This window comes from Ornithodoros turicata, chromosome 4 (genome assembly GCF_037126465.1).
Source record: "Ornithodoros turicata isolate Travis chromosome 4, ASM3712646v1, whole genome shotgun sequence".
In the NCBI taxonomy this organism is placed as follows: domain Eukaryota; kingdom Metazoa; phylum Arthropoda; class Arachnida; order Ixodida; family Argasidae; genus Ornithodoros; species Ornithodoros turicata.
In genome coordinates, this window is record NC_088204.1 from 1,988,829 (window position 1) to 2,001,976 (window position 13,148).

The 13,148-nt window shown below is 45.0% G+C and overlaps 1 protein-coding gene across 5 annotated transcripts in view; it reads right to left on the minus strand.

Annotated features, from left to right (window-relative positions):
- Positions 1-1,077: 1,077 nt before the first annotated feature.
- LOC135390644 (plakophilin-4-like) overlaps positions 1,078-13,148 on the minus strand; it is a 29,415-nt gene continuing 17,344 nt past the window's right edge. For 4 of the 5 annotated variants that reach the window (XM_064620429.1, XM_064620427.1, XM_064620428.1 and 1 more), the window contains 7 exons: positions 12,685-12,938; positions 10,611-10,761; positions 8,499-8,731; positions 7,159-7,381; positions 6,717-6,736; positions 6,495-6,632; positions 1,078-2,486 (listed from right to left, as the gene is read on the minus strand). In XM_064620429.1, coding sequence (XP_064476499.1) covers positions 2,364-2,486; positions 6,495-6,632; positions 6,717-6,736; positions 7,159-7,381; positions 8,499-8,731; positions 10,611-10,761; positions 12,685-12,938 — 1,142 coding nt within the window. In that variant the 3' untranslated portion in view covers positions 1,078-2,363. Of the gene's footprint in view, positions 2,487-5,265; positions 5,323-6,494; positions 6,633-6,716; positions 6,737-7,158; positions 7,382-8,498; positions 8,732-10,610; positions 10,762-12,684; positions 12,939-13,148 lie in introns of all 5 variants that reach the window. The other variant, XM_064620431.1, reaches the window with a different exon arrangement.

Sequence of the window (13,148 nt, forward strand, 5' to 3'; positions counted from 1 at the left end):
CACGAGTCTGTTCAAGGCCTTCCACCTACCCGTCCACCCCTATTGCACTTGACTTTCAGTACATTGTGCTGCTTGGGCGGTCTTCTCGTTGCGTCACATGTTCGTAAACAGAGGGTCGTCTATAGACCTCTCCCTGTTTGTAAACAAATGACGTCATAGTGTTCGACAGCGCCACCAATTTGGCAGAGTTGAACTACGCTCGAAGCTAGGGCCGAACTTGACTGCAGGCCGTGAACAAGGTCGCGTCCGAAAGCCACGGTCTTGAGGGGATTACGATGGTCCCTGAAAGGGCCGCAACGTTCGGTCCTACTTTTCTTTCAATAGGAGGCAGCGAACAAGTGCCCATTCGTGGAACCCAACCCTCCCCTTCAGATTTGTTTCAGTTTCAGTCTGTCTACCAACGTCATGATGACGTTTCTCGGGTAGAGGTCTATTGGGGCTTTTTAAACTGGTGTTTGTTTTCATTCCACGGTAGCAGAGCTGAAAGCGAATCTGTCTCTGACTACACTTACGGATGAAAGACGGGGAACAGTGGAACCCCCGGAGCGAAAACTTGGGGGGTGCGACAGCCCTTCCTGCCCCCACCTTCAGATGCCACTGGAAACGTACAACTGCCTTTGTCTCATGTTGGGTCTTTTCGACAGACACCCCAGGTCGAGTTCATGTGATGCAGGTCGTGTGAATCACATCACATTACCAATGGAGGAACTGAGGTTAGAACAAATGACTGGAGGCAGTGTAGTGTTCAACAGTCAACATTGGAAAAATCCTAGGGAGCTTGGCGCCGCTTTGAACTATGGGAACTTGCTGATAACAAAGGAGGAAAAGGTCTCCAAACTGTTTCTCCTGTCTCCAGCGAAAACGAAACGTGAAGGACTGTTCTCCCTTCCTTGTTCCAGTAATCTCCCAGGATGCAACACGTGCGCAAGGAGCACTGGGATTCTCTGAAATCGTTCATTGTGGCTTGGAGCCTTAAAAAAAATGCGAATAAAATTTTAATTTCGAGAACTTTTTGTGGGGAACATTCAGTAGACCTGTGTGATCCACGATTCTTTTTCAGAGACAGTAGGCAGCACACTTGGTCCTCAAAATCACCTTTATTTTGGAAGTTACATGTCTTACTGGTACAATGTACACAAATCAAATAATGTACACCTCTCATTTTTTAAAATATAAAACTTATCAAAACTCTCTATTTTTTAACAACGAGGAAGCTGCTCATGTGTAACAGAAGGTGGGGGGGGAGGGGGCGCGACACTTTACACTAAAAGCTCGTGAGAAAAACTGGAATGTAATGATATATTCTCCGCACGCACACATGCACATCGTAAAAGGGATGATGCGCGACTTCAATAAAACACCGAACTGTACAACGCTCGTCCGCGTTCAAAAATAGCTACCAGCGAAATCATAGCCAACGGGCAAAGTCAAGTCAAATCAACGGCCTTAAATACTAGTAAAAGTGGGATTATTACGCACATCTCCGAACACCTGCAACGACTCTACTCCCGAGTGGAGCTCGCATCGCCTTTGTAAATGCTAAAAACAGAGAGAGAGAGAGAAAAAAAAGATTCGTAAAACCTGTCGTACCTTGGGAAGGTTGAAATGGAAATAAAAAGTGGTTGCCTCTGAATATGACAGAGAGCTTTGCTGAAGTACGTGCTGCCTCTCATCCAACCTAAAAACTTTTTTCCCCACCCTCGTGTTCGGACACGGGTCGAAGCGACGCTACTAGGCCTAACACGTGCGCGGACAACTTCTACGGGGGGGTATCCTTACTTAAAAGTAGTAAAAAGCTTCACGGTTAGAAGAGCTACACGCGACACATCTTTTTCTTTCTTTCTTTCTTTTGAGCAATGACCTGAGGTTCTGCCGTTCAAAATGCATTCCCTTCGTGAAACGACGGCCCAAAAATGTGGCAGAAGAAGAGTTTGAGGCAGACAGGAAAGACGCTATTTCTTCGTTCCCTCACGAAACCATGGAAAAGGGACAGTGTGTGTGTGTGTGTGTGGGCAATGCGAAAAAGTCTTGGCACTGGCAGGATTTTTGGGAGTGTGAATGGCTGTTAGAAAGCAGAAAAAATAAAAAAATAAAAAGAAAAGAAGAAGAAGAAAAAAAAAAGAGAAGGTTGGCAAACAGACACTTTTTCTTCTTTCTCTTCCTTGGGTTTAGACCTGGTCTTGACTTCCCCAGTTTCGCTCAGGTTTCCAGCTCCTGGAGCCAGTCCTTTTTTTTTTTTTTTCTCGTTCCCGTGAAAAACGAAAGGGCATTACTTTGGTTTCCAGCTCTTCTGCTCTGGCCACGAGGAGCGAAGGGCGAGAGGCTCAATCTCGGCACCACCGGCATTCCCCCGGCACGCAAAATCAGACCCAAGAGTCCCCCGCGGCGTTTTGCTGGTCGAGGGGCAGGTAGTACGGAGGTTGGTCGTTCTGCCGCTCCTTCTTCTTGCTCACCTGGGCATACACAGGCTCAGGTGGCATTTGTGGCTAAAGAAAAAAAGGGCCCACAAATTAGGCTCGTTTGGCCTTCCAGAGACACTGACAGTGCCCCACGGTTAAGGCCTACATGCACGTACAACAAACAAATCATGTCAGACTGATCCCATTCAATGTGGCGAAATACAAAAGTTTCGTCAAATCCTTCCCTCCCTTCAATCGCATGTATGTAGTCGCTGACCGACAATTTGGACTTTCCTATTTCTCTGACAAAACTGTTGGCACTGTCAAACTCCCCGTAAGACCAACGTATTTCCGCATCCAATAATTCGCACCGTTCGATGAGCATAGAAGCAAAATGAAAGCTGGTTGGTGTATACTTGACGTTGGCAATATGTCTGAGCTTGGGGAAAACACAACAGGCAACACAAAACGAACAGCACAATCGTTGCAACGTCAATGTGATGGTGCACATGTGTGTCAAAAGACTGCTTGGCTAGGCTAAGGCCTAGCTGGCATCAGCTTCGGCAGATTAGCAGGCTAGGAAGTCGCTGCAGCAGCTCCTTCTCACGCTTACTTCAGGTTTTAGTTTTCCTGTGCCGTGTGCAACCTCCGCGAACAGCGAAGCAGTCGCCTGCTCCGCGCTTTGGCACAAATGCACCCCGTGATTGGCACAGTACTCCCATCACTGATAGAAAGAGCACATGGTGCAGAGAGAGCACAGAACAAACACTGTCATCATACGTGTGTGCAGCACTTCAAGCGAGTGCAAATGTGAAGCAGGATAAGGAAACTGCGCAGCACAAGTGCGTGGTTTCAACGTGCAGCATATATAACATGTTCCCAAACAAGAATGGTGCGAAGAGCTCAGGGTGTACAAAGATAAACCTGACAGTTGTTTACTGCTAAGAGCGTACTACTTGTACTACTAAAAAGAACTTACTTTTCAAAGGAATTGTCGGATCAACTGTACCGCAACTGCAAGAGTGTTGAACTCAGCACCGAATGTCTTTAACCTAAACAGTATTACTGCCATAATGTTACCAGATATACAGGGTTGCCCAAGATAAAGTTTGGGGTTTGTAATGACAATAAAACAATGAATACTGGCCTTTCACGAGCTCAACCATACATCGTATCCACTAAAGTTCTATATCGGTACAGTCACTCCTTCCAACTTACTGCGAATAATTGAATGGATCTATGTAATATGTAATAATGATGTAAGCTAATTTACGTCGCTTTCAAGAGAAACAACAACAACAACTTTATTTCTAGATGATGAATGGGGAGTTTCATCACCAAGGTCAAAAGAGCTTTGAGGGCAGAGCATTGGTGGGTCAAAAAGACGCTTTAATTGGTAAATACAGGCCAGCTTTATAGGTGTACGAAAAAATTTTGGAGTGCTGCATTAGGAAACTGGTGCAGAAACTCAAATTTACAGAAAAGCTGTAATGCCTGGTGGCACCACAGGCTGCATCTACGCGATAGCAGATGACACATTAGCAGACGACAGAGTGCTTTGATCTGCATGTTCACTCATATGAGGTACTACTTCTTAGTGCCATATTTACGTGCATAATTTGCGCACCCCTAGTTTGGCACAAAAAAATCGCATAATTTGCGCACCCACGGTTTTACGTACAGGTATCTGGCCCAGCGCCTCTTGTGATCAGTTTCCTCATACCATGCGTTTCTCGCCACGCCTTCTCTGTGTACCCGCATCATAATTATTAACAGCGCCAGTTCGCACCACGCAGTCAGACAATGGTCCACTGACACGATGAACGATACTGTCACTTTAACTACAAAACAAAAGTGGAAAGGAATGCTGGACAGATGCTATGAACTTACAACAAACGTGACAAAGTTGGCAGGCATGGCATGCTTTCGATTGTCAGTGCACCGACTGCAGTAGCATCTCGGACTAGCCTTGCGTTTGCTGACCAAAAGCGAGGGAGACTCCGCCTTCTGGATGCCGGCCAATAGGAGGACGCGGAGGCCGGGCACTTCCCAAGCCTCTGCTCATGCCTAACAGATGGCGCAGCGTTACTGTTGTTTCGCGTGTCGCAAGGCTTCTGCCAGCAAACACAGGGATAGTCGACCACTACTGTTCTCGTGCTTGTGCAATGCTGTAAAAACGTGACTACCGGCTCTACCGGGAGACCACATGACCGGTGTACTATTTAATTTTAGGATTATAGTCTCGTTTGAATATCGTAGGTAATGTTTCCACGCAATTTGCGCACCCAGAACCTTTTTGGGGAGAAAAAAATGCACAATGATCCACATAAATATGGTACATTCCAGCTGCGTAGATGTCTCAAAATGAGCTCAAAGTGACAGCCATGAAATCCCGTTCGAATAAACCGTTGCACACGTTCAAACGATCAGACCACCGGACGTTGTCAAATACACACGACTTTGATGCGACCAGAGTGTCAGTTCGAAATTAAGCGAGTTCATATTAACGGGACTACACTGTATTGGGTTCTGTGCTAAAGTGCCTCCATCTTTAGGGAGAAAGGGTGGTCAGAAAAACCAAACACGTTCAAGCTGAAATACGTACGAAAGATCAAGAGCTGTTCTTTCAAGAAATAGTCCAAATACTGAAAATGGAAATACAGGGACTCTACGGTGCAGTTGACGGTGCCAACAGTTCCATCGGAAAAACCAGCCAGCGGCTATATGTGTAGGCTGCGTAGTTAGTATGTAGTTATGTGCGTATGCAAGGTTATTCACACAGCTGGACAAAACATGGTAAGGGTGGACACCACTGAATGCATGTAGAGGAATCAAAGTGGCATGCAAAGGCATTGTAGGCACCCACCAGATTTCATATAAAGGAGTGTAAGACCAGGTCAGGAAGTTGTTAGAAGCCAGGAGGCTACAAGCAACAGGAAAGCATTGGTTACAGGAGGAAGAGCAAGCTCATTAGCATCAGAAAGAATTGCAAAGCATGACTTAATCTAACAACATAGCAGCAAATATATTTGTTAACCGTCTTAAGACATAGCAGTTTAGGTTTACTGATATGTACTGTTAGTATAAATGCAAGAAGATTGTTTACCACACAGGAAATGATTGTTTCGAGTACAGTCCAGTAGCTACCCCTCAAATCAAATTAAGCCAGATAAGTTCCCGGAATTACTTTGGCTTTACAGCTGCAGCATGCCAAAGAAGTGCAAGAACACGCTGAACAGCAACACAGACTGTGTTATAGCAGTGATGGCCACTAACTACTTCTACAGTAGTTTAACTGTAACTACTAACTACTTCGCAATGGAGTAGTTTAACTAGTAGTTCAACTACTTTTCAGTGGAGGTAGTTAAAACTACTTCTTTAACTACATCTTTAACTACTTAACGTTGTCCATCAACACCAATCCCATTCTATAGTGTTCTTGGACACCTAAATATGAATCACAAGCAGCGATAAAAGTGAAGATTTATTACACATGCACGACACAATTGCTCTGCACCTCCGTTCTCATGAAACATGTAGCTCAAGGTAAAGGTTGTAAGCACAATCGTGCCGTAAAGCTGGCAGCAAAATCGGAAGTAGTTGGCGCCTGCAGTAACCTAACTACTGTAGTTATCTACTCGAAATAGTAGTTTAACTAGTAGTTGCCACTACATTTCTGCAAGTAGTTGATAACTACTTTTTAACTACAATCAGGTAGTTTAACTACATGTAGTTAACTACTGGCCATCACTGCATTATAGATCCGCAACGTCTACTCTCACTGAACAATACTGTACTTCACAAGACAAACAATACATAGAAAGCAAGTGTGTCTCATCATATCAGTTGACTTTTATGTTAGCTCAAATGACCCCTCCAATACGTAAGCAGCAACACATTATGGTAGTGGAGTTACGATATTGATATCGGTCTATGTGAAATCATTACACGTAAATGACAAATAGCATCCAACGTTTATCTCTCGCATTTGTGAGACGAATTCGACTCTGAGATTAGATACTGCCGCGTATTATTCCGCGAGTGCTCCACGCAAAGAAGCACTTCAGTGTTTGTCTTCAACGCAATTTCACTTACAGGCCCCGGAGGAAAGATTGGGACACCACCAACGGGAGGTCTGTGGAGCTGCTGCGGTTGTTGAGGGACGTGTTGCTGCGGCGACCCAGGTTGAGGTTCCATCGCGTGACTCAGTTCACTCAACGGAAGTTCCTCAGACTGAGCAAAGAATACACACAATCTCAATGAATACACGACTGTTGTGTACGTGCAGAACTGTTGAAAAAGCTGTTAACCACTCACCCGGCTGTACGGCATGTTCACTGAAAGAGGAAGAAAAAAAAAATGTAACTTAATATTGGCATTGTAACCCACTGGAGATAGCTTAAGGGTGCAGTCAACAACCAAATTGAAAATGATTTAATAATTTAAGTTGTTCAGTCATTACAGACCACAAAATGAACAGCAAGTTTAGCAGCTTTGGGCAGCTCGACACAAATTTGCTCAAGCAGAGGGACAAAAGGAATGTTTGTTGCTGAAATAAAGCTCTCAGTTGGTAAAAGGTGTTATAGTGTGTTGCTGTCACCAAGCTCTTAATCGTGTTTCAGCCATTTAACTACTTTGTTACTTCGAAATTTTGTAGAATTCAAAAATATCAATTACCAGAAAGGTTCTGCAGCCATCACGAATGACATTTTGTGCCACTCACAATGGATCGTGAGGCGGAGAGATAAAAGTGTCGTACCTGGAGGCTGGTTGAGTTCGCGAGCAACACGCGGCAGGGTGCGGTCCTCGTATCGAGTGCCTCCCTGGGAGCTGATTGGTCGACTCAGGGTGTTGTTGGCACTTGACATTGGTGAGGAGGCATTTCGCGCCACCAGAGTCCGTGTGGTGAAGTGATATTCCCTCCAGCCAGCATTCTTGTAGGCTTCTCGCAGCTCTACGTGCTGCCACATGTTAAATAACAGCTGGAAAGACAATGTACCTGCTCAGCTACATGTATACAGTCACTGGCCACATAAAAATCATGCACAGAGTAGAATATTAGTGATACAGCTGACCCAACCCCAGGACATGCATAGGGCCTGGTTTCTTGGCGTTAGATTTTTCAGCAACATCCGGGGGGGTATCGGCGTCAGGTTATGTTTCGCCTCAATAATTCGGGCATAACCGGGTTGAACTCAGCTCGATTCAACCCGATTCTGGTTGAATCAGATTTAACCGGGTGTAAATCTTTGGTGTACTCAGCATAGAACACATGCCACACCAGTACACACATATCCATATTTAGTCCATACATCTAAGAGGGTCTCTGTTTGACAGTTTGTATAAGCATATTTATGCATTTACAACGCAGTTTCCAAAGTCCTGTGCTAGTTGTTACGACTTCCCAACCCCTGGCCCAGCAGTTTTCGGGGAAATTATCGGGTCAAAGCTTGGTACTGCCGATTTGAATTGGGGGTAAATATTGGGCCTAATCGGGTATAACCCTAAGAAAACAGACCCTAGATATGCATTGAAAAAGAAAGAAAGCCAGTACCTTAACATTTCATCAGCACGGCATCAACACTTTCGATGACACTAAGTTTGGATGATAACAAAAATATTGTCTGATGCTCGGAGAGATTTGTATAATTCACGTTCTGCCGCAACTATAAAATGACAGATAATCTGCTCAGTTTCATTTCATGCGACTGCAAGTAACCTCCCCACGGTATGTCTTAGCCTTCCAGGACACTTGCAGGGGCAGGAAATCGCCAGAGTGACAAATGGAGACTAAAGCAAAAACTGCAGCAAAGGGACGCGGCGAAGCGGGTTAAGGCGGTAAAAACTTTCGCTAGTCGCGAGTCTGCATGTCTATCCGTCGATCACTGTCTTAACCCGCGTCCTTTCGCATCAGTTTTTACTTTAGTACGTGCTTCGACCAACTACCCTGCTTCAACCCGCTCGTTTCCAAATGCAGAAGTACTACATGTCGGTGGAACTGACCTCACACACACACACACTGCTGAAATTTTTGTTACTAACTGGGGAAGTGCCGTAACGCTAGCTCCCTGCCAAAAGTGAGAAAAAAAGGAAGCTCACCTGCGACGTGAATTTGACCACCCTGGGCGAAAAGTGTCCCTTCTGCTTCGTGATGTACGTGAGCCTTGTGACGCCGCCGGCCTCCAGCAAGGAACGGGCAAAGTCGCTGTTTTTCACTATGACCTCGTTTAGTGTGGCCAACACAGCGGCAATGGTGTCATCCGATGTGCCCATATCGTGCTGGGGGTTGCCGTTCGGCAGCTTTTGAACCAGGTCGCTCATGGCATACTTGCCTGCAACCAGCCGTGGGTGCGTTACTTCAAAGCTAGTTACGGGTAGCTTGAATAGTGAGTCGGTTATAGTTACGAAGAGTTTTGTTTTCTATGTGTAAGTAGTGACAGACACAGTTAGCAGGTAGCATAGTTACGGTGCAGATAACATTTAGGAAAGGAAAACAGCAACTCTCAAAAAGTTCATTTCAGAGCTCGTACAGTGACTGCAAGTACCCGACAAGATCATTACTATACTTAAAGGAGCCGTGCAATGACCTTTAAGATTCCTCAAATCCCTGCTCAGTTAATCAAGCAGTCTAATCGGGAGCAACCAGAAAAAACATTTTCGCTGAACACCGTTTTATCGCTGCACAAATCAATTTATGGAAGAATTTCGAAACATCAGCCTTGTGAGGAGCAGCGTGACCTCGAATGTGCTGCCATGACATACCTAGCACCCTGTCACGTAGGCACGACAAAGCGGTAATTGGGGACTGACGCTGCAAAAATATGGCGCTACCAGAGTTATTCCCTTACGGTTACATCTTACAGCTATTTTCTACAAAAATCGTAGCTAGCTAGCTAGTTCCAAATTAGTTTCCTTGAACAGCAACTTGCAACAAAAATAAGAAAGTATTCACAAAGTTGCTCGGCACTTAAGCCCCCGTTTACGTGAGACCGCTTCGAGCGAACCCAGTTAGCTCATGCGAACGCCTCAGAGCACTACCAAAGGTGTGCTGATTCGGTTCGCCTCCGAGGGGTGGATCGAGTCGGCTCGGCTCGGTCGGTAATGCCCATGTAAACACCTCGGTGCGCACTCAGTTCCTTCCAGTAGGTGGCGCTCTACAGATTTCTATGCATATTGCGTAATGGAAAGTAAAACTTATCTATCTATACTGGTGAATGATTTTTCTTATGAGAGGAAAATATAGTTCAGAGCAAATACTGCTACGGCCCCGAAGGTAAAATAAATAAATTAATGACAAGTACTGAGCCATGAATATTGCTCGCAACATCGGTGAAATAAAATATAAACAGCTGCAACAAATATTACAGAAGGCACGCAATTCTCGAGGAAAGTAATTATTTACCGTAACTATAGTCACTGTAGCAAGCAACTAGTTGGAGTTGAAAGCTACTATCTTGGGAAGGTGATAAGCTAGTCCCTAGTTAATTTCTCAAAAAGCTAGTTACTTGTAACGAGGTTACTTCTCAAGTCTGGAGGAAACGTCAAATCCTTCTTTCCTCCAACTCATTTTCGAGCCTCGCCCCCTCTTTCCTACCTGCTGGGAGCAGCCCATGCAAACGCTCAGACTCAGTACGCTTCTACCACGCCCATGTAAACGGCCATAGTCACTGCCCAAGACTGCCTCCAACAGAACTGCGATTAAAGGGACCATGAAGACATCACTGACACCTCTATAAGCATATGTAATGCATTCCTCTCCTCCGATACATGCACCATGCGGAATATGAATCAAACATTGGTTAAAATAACGGAGATATTAACTAAAGACCGTGGCCAAAAAAAGGCGACTACAGCGACCCGACGGAGAAACTAGATGTTAGCTGAGAAGCGGGTGACCTTCCCCGCTGGTGCAACCTTGGCTTTGCGCGACCTTAGAGTGAGCAAATAATGCAAATGTCATTTGGCTGCTCGTACGGGGGTGTCAGGTGGTCGCTCGACGCTTTTTTTTTTTTCGCGTTAACTGCGCCTGCGTTGAATACAAAATGGCAGAAATCGAGGCAAATAATTGAAAAAAACAAAACAAAAAAGACAGAGAGAGAGATAAAAGTAATCCTTGAGAGCCATTCCCCACCGAGAACTCAGATTTTTTTTTATCTCTTCATGGTCCTTTTAAGCATCTAGCCCCGGCAACATATGGAACAATGTCTTCACCTATGAGTTCTTTGTTCCGCTGATCCATCGCTAGGTTACGCAGCGCTGTAGCGACGGCGCACACGACTCTGTCCACCTCCATCCTGAGGAGCTCTACGAGCACGGGTAGTCCTCGGTCTTTCCGTACTGCTGCTCTTATGTCTATGCTAGGCTGTGGGACAGAAAACGCTTTACTGGCAGGGCTCCAAAGGGATTTAGCCAAGCTCACGGCTGCACTTAGGAAATACACTGCACAACTTCTCTGCTGTCTCCAACCATGGTTCCCACTGAATTTTGGAACAACAGTTAAAAGGGTCTTTCGAGGCTCAGCCGTCATTTTTGTCTGGGACATAAAACACAGTTTATGATCAGGGCTTCAATATTTCAGAGCTACAGGTATCACAACAGAGAATATGCAGGAATTGTACAATAGCGATAGCTGACGATACCTGAATGTTAAAGGTCGTAGGACAGAAAGGAAGAGTAATTAATATAACTGAGGGCGCCGTTAACTTGGTGGTGGTGATGGTGATGATGTGGTAAAGAAAGAAATGGGGATGTGAGTCACGACAAAGTCAAACTGACTACCCCAGGACGCCTACACATGGTGAATACAAACAGATGAATAGGTTGAAGCAAGATTAACTTCTCACTGCTGACTGCAAAGAGTAGTAACTCCTGCAGTTTCGAAAGTATGGCTTTGACTCTGGGTAAGCTGGATCTGCACTAGCAGCCCCGTGACAACGAGAAAAACTAAAAGCAAAAACCCAAAGTGTTCCCAAGGACTGCAAAAATTCTAGGGTTTCGTAGACTTTGAAAATGGCAATTTCAAATTCCAGGGCATTGAAGGTTTTTTAAGGACCAGTGGGAACCATGTCCAACTTTGCACAAGAGAACTTGGTCGAACCGAAAAGCAACCAGATTTCTTGTATGGATGCTTAAAGGGGTTGTGACACGTTTCCCCAAGATATGCTGGATAAATGAAAATGACAGTTACATGCACCAGTGTGAAACTACGTTCCAAGTTTTGCAGAAAATAGGGTAGCAGATGCGAATAACATTATCGCCATGAATACCAAAACTCATCCAGTAGTGACGTCACGGCAGGCATTTCCACCAGTGAGTCAGCTACGGGCGAGATCGCAGCACTTCGAGAACCAATAGGAATGACGGGAATGACATGAAGCAGAATAATTATATATTTTCCCGTCAGTGTGTCACAACCCTTTTAAGGCAGTACATATTCCTCAGGCAATGAAAATCACATTACAGTATTTATTCAGAAAATGTGCGCGGGGCTAACAAAATATTTGCTTTTGAAGGGGCACTAAAATGCAAAAACAACTGGTTCTCAGATGAATGCTCGAGTTCCAAAAATCACTACGCAACCGAAATTACTTTACTTAGCGCTTCCATTTGTCACAAGAACCCTGCCGAAACATCCACGAAATTACCGCCGTCGTCGATGGCCAATCAGATCCTCAAGACGCACGAACGGCTGCAGCCAAACGGGTAACATAACATGTATGAGTTTCGAACCTAGTCCACCCGTGGTCTCGTACACGCCTGCCACTTCATGCGCATTGCTACATTTTAAAAATGACTCGCTTAACTGCTACTGGTTACATTTACGAGAAATGTTCCGATGCAGCGAATTATCCGTAAATCTCACCAGCAGGTGCTACAGAACGACATTATTTCATTTTACCAGTCGCACTATTTCTTTATAGCGAAAGCACTCTGCAATGGGCCATGCATATCCGACAGTGCAACTTCCCGATTCGCAAATTTAAGCAATAGTCACAGGGGGGTGCCGAGAGAAACGTGTAATTTTCGTAACTAAGTGGGAATTTTGAGTAACAAAGCCCCCTATGAAATAAACGCAGCCTTTAACGTAATTTAAAATGAACTTGTGGTGGGCATTTTGGTGCCCCCTTTAAGAACATCAGACTAACGAAATAACAGCCAAATAACCAAACAGGTAGTAAGTAACGAACAAGCATAGGTAACAGTCAAGTAAAGGTCAAGTCAAATCTAAATAATATGCATAGGGTTTAACACCGATGGGGAGAGGGAAAACTGCCAATCCACTCACCTGCCAATAGCAAGCTGCCAAATTCTGTATTGCACCTGCTGCTGCTTCTAACGTTTCAGGATTGGAGCACTCTGAGAGCAGAGCTAGGTAGGGCTGAACCACTTCAGGCTGCCACAGAAGTTCCATCCCCGAGGCAGGGTCTGTCTGCGGCCGCGGGGACGCAGCAGATGCACTTGGGGTACCAGATTCCTTCTTTTGTTTCTCCAGGGCATCCTTCTTCTTTTTGGCACCAAAGCAGCCCAAGCTGTCACCCACTAATGCACCAGGCATACCCTCATTATCTCTTTCCAACACCCATGTTAGAGATAAACTTTGCTACAGTAAACATGTGGGCACCCTTAAGGAAGTTAATTGAAATGGTACTTCACCAAGGTGAAACACATCCAAGAAATTTAACAAAATGCAGATGTCACTGCTTCAGGTTGAAGCTCAGCAAGTTTCTATCACTTTAAAAATAAATACTA